This window comes from Leptonychotes weddellii, chromosome 16 (genome assembly GCF_054177405.1).
Source record: "Leptonychotes weddellii isolate Sample4059 chromosome 16, ASM5417740v2, whole genome shotgun sequence".
In the NCBI taxonomy this organism is placed as follows: Eukaryota; Metazoa; Chordata; class Mammalia; order Carnivora; family Phocidae; genus Leptonychotes; species Leptonychotes weddellii.
In genome coordinates, this window is record NC_138384.1 from 45,471,095 (window position 1) to 45,482,768 (window position 11,674).

Here is an 11,674-nt window from a genome sequence, read left to right on the forward strand (position 1 = left end):
CCCCTCTCCAGTGGTTCCCCAGGCTCCTGCCACACTATCCTTTCATTTTCCCAAACCCATCAAGCCCCTTTTCACCTTAAGACCTTTGTATGAGCTGTGCCTACTGCCTGATGTTCCCACCCCTGACCCCTCTGGTCCTGGTTTCTCGTGATTCTTCAGATGTGGTGTGGAAATCACTTTTTTAGGGATACCTTGATCTGACCCAGCTGACCTGTGCCTCCGCGTGCTTTTCTCCTTCGTTGCAGAGGCGCATTTTAATTTTTTGTTAAGACCCAGCTCCCATGACTGTGAGTCCCGTGAAAGCAGGTGCTGCTGAAAACCCTACTCCCCTGGAGCACAGGACTGTGGGCACCCAGGCAGAGTATGATGGGTTGGTTATGAGTAAGGTGGAGCAAAAGAAGGCATGCGGGGGCCCTTTCTCCAAATGAGCAGGCACAGAAGCTGGTGAGGGCATGGTATTTCATTGGATTACTCACAGGCCAGCTTGCCACCGAAACTGGACAAGCAGACGGCAAAGGCTTGGAGCGGGCAAAGCGGGAAGCGGAAATCCATGGCGAACGTGTCTGCGGCCACGCGGCCGAACTGGAGCACCAGGTAGTCCGCTGAGGAGGAAGTCAGGAACTAAGTAAGCCTAGCCCCACTCCTCAACTCCCTCCCGCGGGCCTCTGAGCTTCGAGAACTACCACTTCTCAGAGGCTGTGCGGCGCTCCCACTACGCCCAGAAACCCTGAGGGCCACTAAACTACAGTTCCCAGCAGGCTTTGCAACAGCGTGGAATCAGCCCTCCCTAGAAAAACGCTCAAGTGCTGATGGGAGAAGTAGTTCTCGTCCACTCATGCCTCCCTGGCCCAGGTAAACCGGTTCCTAGGAGCTCACGGTCATCCGGATGCACGATTTGGAAGTTCTTGACCGAGGCCCGAGTGACTCGACCATGAAAATCGAGTACGTAGGCGCCGCTCTCGTCGCTCCACGACGGGGGTTTGTTTTGCAGCAGGACCAGGCCCTGGCTGGCCCCCCGTCGGAGGCGACTCAGTAGCGACTCCCGTTCCTATAAGATAGAGTAGGGGGCGTGGTTAACCAACCACCAATGAACGTTTTTCCTCCCGACGCAAAATTTTGCGACCCTAATCTCTCCTCCTTGAGAAACATAAAAGTCTGACAAAGTCCATCTGGCTTCACATACGACCACCTGCAAGCCATGGACCCCCTTCTCCCTTAGGACCTAGGGCAGGTCCCCCAGACCTTCCTCCCCACTGATCCAGAGGTTCTCAACCTTAGCCAACTCACGTTTTGAGGCTGGACGCTGATTCTCCGGTTCTGGGAATCGAATCCTGGAATGATCACAGTCATTTTCCGGGGCCCTCCGAATCCCAAGACGTTGGTCTCCTGGGGGTATTATGCTCCAGTTGACCTGGCTCTTTCTCCCTCCCCACCGTCCTGCTTCATTCTCTCTTGTCTCCCAGACACTCACATAACACACAGCCCCCAGCTCCTCTCTGATGCGAGCGGTCTCCGGGACGAAATTCTTCCTTTCAGGATTCACCCCATTGTCAAAGATGGTGAACTTGGTGCCCAAGACATTAGATCTGCTCCAGGAGGGGAGTGGTCAGAGTAAAAATAATGACTGTTTTTGCTGTACATTAAGTGCTCTCCCATGTCATGTCATCAACTCTTCCCATTAACCCTCTAGTTGGGACTTAAGTTCCGTGTTCCACGCATCTACAGTCCCAATCCCCTCTGTTTCTTTGATGAGTCACGACTTTTAGTCCCCTGCCTTTTAGGAAACTTATTCCCCCTAAGATGCAAGAATGCGTACATCACAGCCCTCTCCCATGGGAACTTAGGAGTCCCACCCTCTTGCCTCTCAAGAAGTCAAATGTCTTAAATGTCAACCTCTGTTCCAAAGCCCTTAGTTCTCTTATTCCCATCCACCCTGGGGCTACCACCTGAAGATATACACAGTCCATCAGTCCGTAAGACAAGAGGTCCTAGAGCAGGCAGAACTTGTGCTCTGTGGCCTGCTTGTCCCCTTCTCCCCCACCCCTCCCGGCACCCCCCAGGCCTCCTGCCACCTATTTCTCACACCTATCAGGGCTCTGCCCACCTGACTTTGCCCACAAAGTTGTCCCCATCCCGAGACAGGTCTTTGGGGTCCAGGGAAATGAGGTAATTCGAGGTTGTGCTCCTTTTTCTCTTGCGCCCAGCCAGGAGGAAGTGCTGTGGGTAGGAAGAACGGCCCATCCGAAACAGTTTCTGATATCTGGCTAGGGTTAGGGGCCCAAGACAAGGAAACACCGTGTCCCCACGGCAGAGGAGAGGGTAATGGAGCAAAAAGCATCCTGAGCCTTCCTGGGAGATGCGGTTCTCACTGAAGGAAGTCATCAGCTAGGTCCTGAAGGGGAGCTTCACATCTTCATATCTCCGCCCCGCCATTCCTTCCGCCATTGGGTCCCGGGTCAGGGCTGAGCCCAGGCAGCGGTGAGCCTAACTGAGGCTAGGGAAGAGCCTCACTTGGAACATTGCAGCGGGACTTTGGTAGGCATTTCATCCGACAAAAGCAGGTCTAGCACTACTGAGTAGGGGGAAAGCCTCCTTTTGGGAGAGTGCCTTGAAGGGAGGCCTCCAGACCGAGGGGGAAACTAGCCAGATTGAGAGGAGCGTGATTGGGCTCTAGAATAGACAATCCACGAGGGGAGGAGCTTGGTTCCTAGGAGGCGGGACTTACCCGAGGATTGGGTAGGGGCCTGATAGATTAGAAGGCTCAGTGAGAGGCCGAACTTGGACAAACACAACGGGGCCAACACCTCGAGAGGGTGTGTAAGGGGTGAGGTTTTGGACCCTGAGACAGCGTGGCCTTACTTTGAGAAAGGTGGGCCCAACTCAAGAGTGGACGAGGCTTAGTTACGGGCTTGGTTAGGGCCTATGCTACTGCTAAAGTAGCCTAGTTCCGTGAAGGGCAGGGTTTGGCGTTGGAGTTCACAAGCCCTAGCTCAATGTCATCACTGAGCAAGGCCTGGATTCGTGCAAGTCTCGACCTCGCTCAGAAAGGGGCGGGACTTGCCACTGGGAGGTGGGGCTTGCTCGAGAGGGAGCCAGACCGTACCTCCCGGCCGTCGGCCGCCTCCAGGTAGAGACTGTAGAAGGGGAACATGCCCTTGTCTAGGCCGCGCTTGTCGCGGCTGATGCGGCACTGCACCGTGCGGCCGCGCAGCGCCGGCCGCAGCACATAAGCTTCCATGTCCTCTCCCAGCCGAGGGCCTGGCGCGAGGGGAGGCGAGCGGGGTGAGCTCCCCACCTCGCTGCTGCCCGCGCCGACCTCGCCTTCCGGGGTCTCGGACACCTCCTCTTCGGCTGCCGGTGGGGAGTTCCTCACTGTAGACTCCGACTCCTCTTTCTTCTCTGCCAAGTCTTCGCCCTAGTCCACGCGCCAAATTAAAATTGAGGGATGGTTGAGACCCGCCTCCACCACGGGTTTACCAACTACTGATTGGCCGTGACAGCTCAGGGTTACGCCCTCTCTTTACCATGTTTTCTGCCTATTGGTCAAACGTCTCGGCCACGTGCTGATTGGCCAGTACCTTCAAGGGGCCCGCGCAACCAAGCCCTCTTCATCTGTTCATTGGTCAGCACTAATAGCTGCCCTCTGAAGCCACGCCCACCTCATCTACCGGCTGGAGAATCTCTTTGAAAGCACTGTCCATTCAGCTAAAAGCAGTGTTGTTTCGGTCTAGATAACATATAATATGGCTCAGATCTCCCCATTTATCTTACTATTTATCTTACTTTCATTAACACCTGCGAGTACCAACTGTTGGCCCTCCCCCATCACTGTTTCACCCTCTCCAAAGCTCGCTGCCTTTCGGTGGGCTGGATTTTAATGTGTGTGCTTACATCGATTTAAACCCTCTAGACTGACTTCATAAATGGTACACACACAGAGACACTGATGGCCCAATCGTAACAGGTTCCACCCACCAGTAAAAAGGGCCTCTGATTGGGCTGCAGAGTTTTAGACCCACCCTCTCTGGAGTCCGAAGCTAGCCCTTCTCCTATATTCTGATTGGCTGTGCCACCTCCCACCTTGTTGGAGGCTAAGTCTCCACGTCCCAGGTCACCATCCATGCCAGGGTTTGGTTCTGGACTGGCTGCCTCATATTCATCTCCAACATCTTGGGATTCACTCTCTTCCTCCGCACTGGCCCCTACGGGGTGGAAAGAGCCAGACGAAAACTGGCTCAGGACACCTGGGTCCCAGGAGCTTGGGACCAGGTCACCAGTGCTAGCTGGTAAAGGCCAGATATCCTGGGTTTCTGGCCTCTCCTTATTACTCATCACACTCATTTGCCAGATCCTCCTCCTCCCCCATGTGCCCGGGTGTCTACACTGGCTGAGAAGTCTCTGACTGCCCTGGGTCTAAGGACAGGGTGGGGTTAGAGTCCTCCCTTTACCTTGTCCCAAAGAGCGCATCAGAGAGATTGGGAACTAAAATGGGAGGGAGGAATGGGGTTTGGGGTGATCATTAAGAGTCCTGTTATTGACTCTTTGGTCATGTCATGAGACTAGAAGGAATTGTCATACAATATTAAGAAATAACAAGTAACAATGCTACAACATAGGAGAACATTAAAAACATGATAAGCAAAAGAAGCCAATCACGAATGATCAAATACTATATTATTCTATTTAAGTGAAATGTCCAAACTGAGGGGGGATGGGGTAACTGGGTGATGGGCATTAAGGAGCGCACGTGATGTGATGAGCACTGGGTGTTATATTATAGGCAACTGATGAATTATTGAACTCTACATCTGAAACTAATGATGTACTATATGTTGGCTAATTGAACTTAAAAAAATAAATAAATAAACAAATGAAATGTCCAGAATAGGCAAATCTAAAGAGACAGTACATTAGTGGTTGCCTAGGGCTGGGAGAAATGAGGTGTGGGGGGCGGGGGGGGGGGTCACTGCTAAAAGGTACAGGGTTTCCCTCGGGATAATGATAATGTTCTAAAATTGATTGTGGTGATGGTTGCTCATCTCTCTAAATATACTAAAAACCATGGAATTGTAAACTTTAAATGAATGAATTGTATGGTATGTGAAATATATTTCAATAAAACTGTTACCAAAAAAGGGGGGAGGATCTGCCACATGGACCAGGGACCAGATTCCACCCAATGTCCCCTAAATTACCAGGTCGTTGGCGGGCTGGCCAACCCCTGCGTCGAGTCCCCGGAGGCTCTTTATAAGGAGGTGGAGAAGCAGGAACATCCTCCACGAAGACTTCCTCCAACTCCGGATCGGAACTGTCTGGTAGCCAGGATAAGGGAGAGGGACTAGAGACCGGGATTTTGGGGGGTGGGGAGGCGGGGAGGCGGGGAAGGAGCCTGGAGATTCAGATTCCTGAGTGTTGGAGAAGGAGTAGTTTCAGGATCTGGACTCCTTGGTGTGAGGGATGACAGGGCCCGTGGGGGCCTGGACTCCTGGGTTCTTTGGAGAGCAAGGATTGAGGTTCCAGACTCCTGGATTCTGGTGGGAGGGCAGTTCTAGGGTATAGGCGGCCCAAGGACTCGAGATTACCTCCTTCTGTCGGCGATGCCAGTGGGCCACGCTCACCGCTGCCGTCTCCACCGCAGCTCACGATGCCCAGGGCACTGTGGGCACCAGAGTGCAGATGTGCCTCTGGCATGTACTCCTGGAGGAAAGGGTTCCCAAGGCCTGGGAGAAGATGCAGCGAAGCCCATCAACCCGATGTACAAATTCCAGTCCTCTGCGAAGATCCGCTCCCTCACTGACTCCCAGACACCATCCCTGAGTGACCGCCCAAACCCGGGAGACCCATTCAGAACGCAAAGTCCATCCTAAGGCTCAAGCAAGCACAGACTTGCAGCTAAACTGTTGCAAACTCTGTGCCTACACAGTCTCACACACGGCTCTCGGTCTCTCCGGGGACCTGTCTCTAAATTATCCCGGCCTCGCCCCCCCCCGGGCTTTGTTAATTTCAGCCCTCACTCTCCCGAAATTGAGTCCCTGCCTTTTCCAGGGCCGCCCCACCGCCAACCTCCCCCAGACTCCGCCCCAGAGCTCTAGGAAGCCCAATCACGGGATTCTCTCGCGCCCCACCCTCTAGTCGGACCAGGCTCCACCCCCGCGCTCTCCCTGCTCCGCCCCTGAGCTCAGCCAGGTCCCGTTCCCGGGTCCCCAAGGGCCCTGCACTGGGCTCTCCTTGGGCTCCTGCCCCACACTAGAACTTTTCCTCACCCCTGTCACCCGCGAGGCGCTCCTCCCGCCTCCATGGTCGCCGGGGCCGCAGGGAAGCGTCGGGATTGGCCTGAACCATGAGGGGCTCTTGGCGCTTCCGCCGCTGCTTCTTCTCGAAGAGCCGCCGCTGCGGGAGTGGAAAAGGGGGGTTGTGGGGGCCAGGAACCGGACGGGAAGACAGGGGTGAAGGAGGGCCTGGGGCAGGGGGAGGCATGCATGGGAGGGAGTCTGGGAGTCCAGGCTCTCAGTCCCTCAGCTCCTCCTTCCTCGGATCCAGGAGTCCTGGCACCCTGTCCCCTCCTCCCCCAGGACCTAGCAGTCCTGCCCTCCAGAAGGGCTTTCTCATCATCAAGATTTGCTTCCTTAGGATCCCCAATTCCTATTTTCTCATTTCCCAATTGCAGACTTGAGGCTTGGAGAGAGTCAACGAGGACCAGGAGTCCCAGAGCAAAGCTTGGGGGTGGTGCTCCTGGAAGCTCTGGAAGACTGAAGGGGCGGGGGGGTGGGGGGAGGTGGCAGGACTCCCTGGCATAGTACCTGCTGTTCCAGCTTCTGCAGCCTCATGGCGGCGAGCTCATCCCCCAGCGCCCTGAGAGAGGTGCAGGCTCATGGTGACAGCAAGCAGGGCACCCCCGCTGCGCAAGAGCCTCTCCTTCCCTTCTTTCTTCCTGCCCAACTTAGGGTTCTGAGCACTTGTGAGGTCACAGAAGGAGCAGAACCTGAGCCTGCTCCACCAGTTCTGAAGCTCTTTTTCCCCAGCATTGGCCTGTCTAGAATCCAGGAATCAGAGATCCCAGGCCCCTCCTGTCTCAGGATTCAGGAGTCCAGGCCCCCAGCCCGTCCTCTTTCAGACCCATGAGTCCTCATGTGTAGCTCCCTCCCTTCAGGACCCAGAAGTCCAGGCCCGCGCCCCTTACCACTAGGCTAATGGTGCTGAACCTGAAAACATGGTCATAAAGCCAGAATGGAGTGAATGTGGGCATAATCAAACTTTAAGTTCCTCCTGCACCCCCATTTCCACCCCTGCGCATCCCCTTTCCCCACTCACTCTTTCTTCCACGTGTCATTCTCCTGAGACATTCTGGAGAAGCAGAATGAGGAGTCAGGACACAGACCAGTGGACCCAGGCAGCCCGAATTCCAGCACCTACTTGGTCAGGGACCCAGCAGCCTGTTTCCAGCTTTCATGACTTTGAGGGGCCCAGGAATCCAGTTCCCTCTCCCTCAAATAGTTAACTCTCCTTTACGCAGGCATAGGAACTTAGGACTCTGGGCCCCAAACACTCGACCCCCATTGACCCCCCGATCTCCAGCACCCGCCTGCCTGGGATCCTGGCAACTCCTCTCCTGGTGCCTGCAAAGGCTTTTCACAGTCACGCCTCAGTACCTTGTCTCTCTGGCCAATTTCTAAACATACCTAACCCTCTCTTTAGCTGGGGACCTAATCTCTGGGTCTCTGGGAAATAAGCAGGCAAAGAAAGAGGGCTGGGGGGGGGGATTCCCACTGGGACCTGCCCTAATCCCCTCCCTCCTGGCCCCCCACACTCCACTTCCAACAAAGCGATGACCCTTGGCCTCCACGGCAGCCAGGCAACCCTGCTCCAGGGTTCTGAACCGGAAGGGCATGCAAGGTGTTCCTTAAAGGGACCCAAGAGAGCCGGCATCACTGGGTCGCTCTGCTCTCTCTCTCTCTCTCTCTCTCTCTATAGTGTATATATTAGATATATATGGCTTATATGTTAGATATATTAGATATATATAATATATTATATATTAGAAACTTATAAGATGACCTGTGCCAACTGCTACCGATCTGTAACTTGCTGCCACTTCTTGTGGAAAAATAAATGGGGAAAACTACAACTGCCAGGAGGCGAAGGCAGGGGCCTCTTCGCCCGCGGAAGTGGCCTCATTTTCCCCCTGCCTGCAGGGAACTGTAGTTCTCTTCGAAAGCCTGCGCTTTCCTTTCGCCTAAAAGGCAGGAAATGAGGCGTCAAGAGGTAGAGCTTCCGAGAAAGGAGGCGAGGCTTTCGAGAACAGACGAGCGACTTCGGCAAGGGGCGGGCCGCTAGACAGGGACCCAGGGGCCTGGAGCCAGTGCGGACCAATCAGGCTTCGGAGGGCGGGTCCTCTGCGGAAAATGGGCGTGGCCTAGGGGGGAACTCACCGGAACGCACCGGAGGTCCCAGCCCGGGAAAACGCCCTCTGCGGTGAAGCAAAGGTGAGGGGCTTGGGAGGGGGGGGTCCTAGATTGGGTCCTGGGGAGGAGCGGGAGAAGGGGACCAGAGGGCTGGAAAACTGGGTCTCGGGGAGGATGGGCTGGGCACCAGTACTCCTAGATCCTGGCGAAGGAGGAGGCTGGGGGCCTGGATCTTTGGTTCTGGGGAAAAGGGGTTGAGATCCTGGATTCCTGAGTCTGAGCGAAGAGGCTGCTGGGTGCTGGGAGCCAGGACTCCTGGGTCTAAGGAAGGAAGAGCTGGACGTGCGGAATCCTGTGTCCCGGGAAACGAGACGCTTTGAGTCTTCACTCTTAGAAGGGGGGTGCGGGCGGCGCTGGGGCCCAGACTCCTGGGTCCAGGGGAGTAGGCGACTTGGGACAGACATTATCCACCTCTCTCCCCTCCACAGGCCACGCCGCCATGCCTTCCTCTGGGCCCGGCGCAGCCCTCCTCCTCCTGCTGTCACCGCTGCTGCTGCTGCGCGCTGTTCTGGCCGTGCCCCTGGAGCGGGGGGAGCCCAAGCCGGAGAGCCCCGCGACCGAGAGCCCCGTGAGTGGCCCTGCCCTGCTCTCCAGCCAGGTGTTTGCAAGTGGTACTACGATCCCCGCGGATCCCCGTCGCCCCTGGGTGGATACTTCCCCCACGGCCGCGGCTCGGAGTTTGCCTGCCATTCTTTGCAGTCCCGGGGCTTTGACGTGGTGAAAAACTCGGGGCGGGTGTGTGTGTGTGTGTGTGTGCGCGCGCGCGCGCGCGCGTGCGTGCATATTTCTAAGTCCCTGGCTCTGAGGTGTGGGGAAATCAGGTCAGATTTTAAGTGACAAATCTGCATTACCCCCTAGCTTAATCTGTATTCTTTGAAGCGCCCCCCTCCCCCAAGAAGGAATCCCGAAAAAGAACTACATTTCCCAGTAGCACCTTGGGCAGGTGGTGTTCCTTAACTGGGGTGTTCTGGCTTCATGGAGCTCGTGGGAGTTGAAAATTATGAAGGTAATTCCAACATGTGTTTATCAAATGCTATGAAACCTTTGGTCTTAGGGAATTTGGAACTTTAAAGATCCTCAAGGCCAAGGCCCTGATTTGTGGCCTGAATCCTATAGCTTTCATCAATAATGGGCACGTGACTGTCTCTGGAAGGGATCATTCCGTGCTCCTGTGTGTGGTCCTGACCTTGTGAGTTAGGCCTCTGCTTGGTGAAATCTTTGCAAACACAGAAGGGCACTTCTGAGTCCCCTTTCCCTTCATTCATCCCACACATTTCTTGAGAATGGGCACCAGGGTGATGGTCAGGGAGGAAGGGTCACGAGCTGAAATCTGAAGTGCAAGGAAGAACATCCCATGCAGGGGCAGCCTGTGGTGTGGAAAGCAGAGTGAGTAGAGAGACATGGAGGTGGCCAATGTGACTGGAGGGGGGTGGGGGAGGCAGGTCTGTGGGGCCTCAATGGGTGCTCTTCAACCTTACTTTATAGGTGAGGAAGCTGAGGTGCAAGAGAGTTTAAGTAACTTGCCCAAGGACTGAGGTTTCCAGGTTTAGCAAATAAAAACACAAGACACTCAGTTAAAATTGAATTTCACAGAAGCATGAATAATTTTGAGTATAAATACACTCCAGCAGTATATTTATACTATAAGTTATGCATTGTTTATCTGAAATTTAAATTGAACTAGGCATTCTAGCTGTCCCAACAAGGTCACCTAGCTAGTAATTGGCAGATTTGGGATTCCAGCCCATTGGCTAAACAGTCAAAATGTCCACACCTTGGGGCTCCTGGCTGGCTCAGTCAGTAGGGCATGAGACTCTTGATCTTGGGGTTCTGAATTCGAGCCCCACACTGGGTGTAGAGATTACTAAAAAAATAAATAAACTTAAAAAAAAAAAAGATGTTAACACCTTAGTTCCCAGAACCTGTGACTATCTTACCTTATAGGGAAAAAGAGTATTGGCAGGTGTGATTGAGACAAAGCTCTTGAGATGGAAAAGTTATCCTGTATTATCCAGGTGGGCTCAACGTAATCACAAGTGTTCTCTATAAGAGGGTCAGGAAGGTCAAAGTCAGAGGTGATGTGATGACGTAAGCAGAGGTCACAGTGATGCAGGGTCATGTGCCAAGGAACGCAGGCAGCCTCTAGCCGCTGGAAAAGGCAAGGAAACAGAATCTCCCCTAGAGCTTCCAGAGTAAGTTCGGCCCTGTCTACCTGTTCTGGGCTTCTGACCTCCAGAACTCTAAGAGAATACATTTGTGTTGCTCTAAGCCATTTAATCTGTGACCCTCTGTTCCAGAAGCAACAGGAAATTGGTACACCCACAATGGCATGGCTGAGCCATCAGCACCTGGTTATCAGGCTCCTACTGTGTGCTCCCTACATACGGAATGATAGCATTAATAGATCGAACGTCTCCTACGTCCTTAGCATCGCGCGAGGCCCTTTATCTCATGTACTTTTCACCACGGCCCTGAGAAGTAGGGAAATTTATTGCCTATTTTCAAACGGAAGCGGGAGGCCCAGGAAGAAGAGTGCCACCCACCTACCCATGCCAGGTCTGGGTCCAGGAGCCTAGGGATTTTTTTTTTTTTTAAAGATTTTATTTATTTATATGGCAGAGAGAGACAGCGAGAACGGGAACACAAGCAGGGGGAGTGGGAGAGGGAGAAGCAGGCTTCCCGCTGAGCAGGGAGCCCGATGCGGGGCTCGATCCCAGAACCCTGGGATCACGACCTGAGCCGAAGGCAGACGCTTAACGACTGAGCCACCCAGGCGCCCCAGGAGCCTAGGGATTTTTGTCTGTCTTGTTCACTTGCCGGGTCCCCTAGCACGGCACCTGGCACGCGGTAGGAGCTCGGCGATCGCTTGATGAACAACGAATGAGTATATATTTCGCCGCTTGCCAGCAAACCCTCGTGTGTCCACCCTGAGCACCCGCTCTGTGCGCCGCGTTGCGCTGGGTGTCTGTCTCCCCGTGTGATGTTTACTTCGTCTCTACTAACGGCCTGGGAAGAGACGAGTGCCGGGGCCCAGAAGATCGGGCAGTTTGCCTGGGGTTACAGAGCAGATGGGGATCAGAACTGGGGTCACCTGGCTCTAGAGCCTTCGTCCCATGGGGCAGGTCTGCCTCTCGGTCCGAGCAGAGGCTCTGGGGGTCCTTCGGCCGGCGCCCGGGGCGCGGGGCCTGGGTCCTACGCGCAGGGAGGAAGCG

At 54.6% G+C, this 11,674-nt stretch overlaps 2 protein-coding genes across 2 annotated transcripts in view; one reads left to right on the top strand and one right to left on the bottom strand.

Annotated features, from left to right (window-relative positions):
* Nucleotides 1-316: 316 nt before the first annotated feature.
* Nucleotides 317-6,899, bottom strand: TULP2 (TUB like protein 2). The gene is made up of 11 exons (XM_081807241.1): nucleotides 6,801-6,899; nucleotides 6,264-6,390; nucleotides 5,583-5,720; nucleotides 5,196-5,312; nucleotides 4,081-4,202; nucleotides 3,104-3,415; nucleotides 2,105-2,217; nucleotides 1,472-1,586; nucleotides 1,288-1,386; nucleotides 877-1,048; nucleotides 317-602 (listed from the first exon to the last, which is right to left on the bottom strand). The coding sequence occupies exons 1-11, from the start codon at nucleotides 6,825-6,827 to the stop codon at nucleotides 469-471; spliced, it is 1,476 nt and encodes a 491-aa protein (XP_081663367.1). The 5' UTR covers nucleotides 6,828-6,899; the 3' UTR covers nucleotides 317-468.
* Nucleotides 6,900-8,369: 1,470 nt separating this feature from the next.
* Nucleotides 8,370-11,674, top strand: part of NUCB1 (nucleobindin 1) — a 21,442-nt gene continuing 18,137 nt past the window's right edge. The window contains exons 1-2 of the mRNA XM_081807246.1: nucleotides 8,370-8,483; nucleotides 8,891-9,034. Of these exons, the coding sequence (XP_081663372.1) occupies nucleotides 8,902-9,034 (133 nt within the window). The 5' untranslated portion in view covers nucleotides 8,370-8,483; nucleotides 8,891-8,901. The remainder of the gene's footprint in view (nucleotides 8,484-8,890; nucleotides 9,035-11,674) is intronic.

What these genes read in the sequence shown, in the direction of transcription:
- TULP2 (XM_081807241.1), bottom strand. Translation starts at nt 6,827, where the DNA reads ATGAGGCTGCAGAAGCTGGAACAGCAG. An exon ending in GGCATCGCCGACAGAAGGAG is followed by an intron (nt 5,313 to 5,582) that starts GTAATCTCGAGT and finishes CCTGGCTACCAG; the next exon opens with ACAGTTCCGATCCGGAGTTG. An exon ending in AGGCGGCCGACGGCCGGGAG is followed by an intron (nt 2,218 to 3,103) that starts GTACGGTCTGGC and finishes TCCTACCCACAG; the next exon opens with CACTTCCTCCTGGCTGGGCG.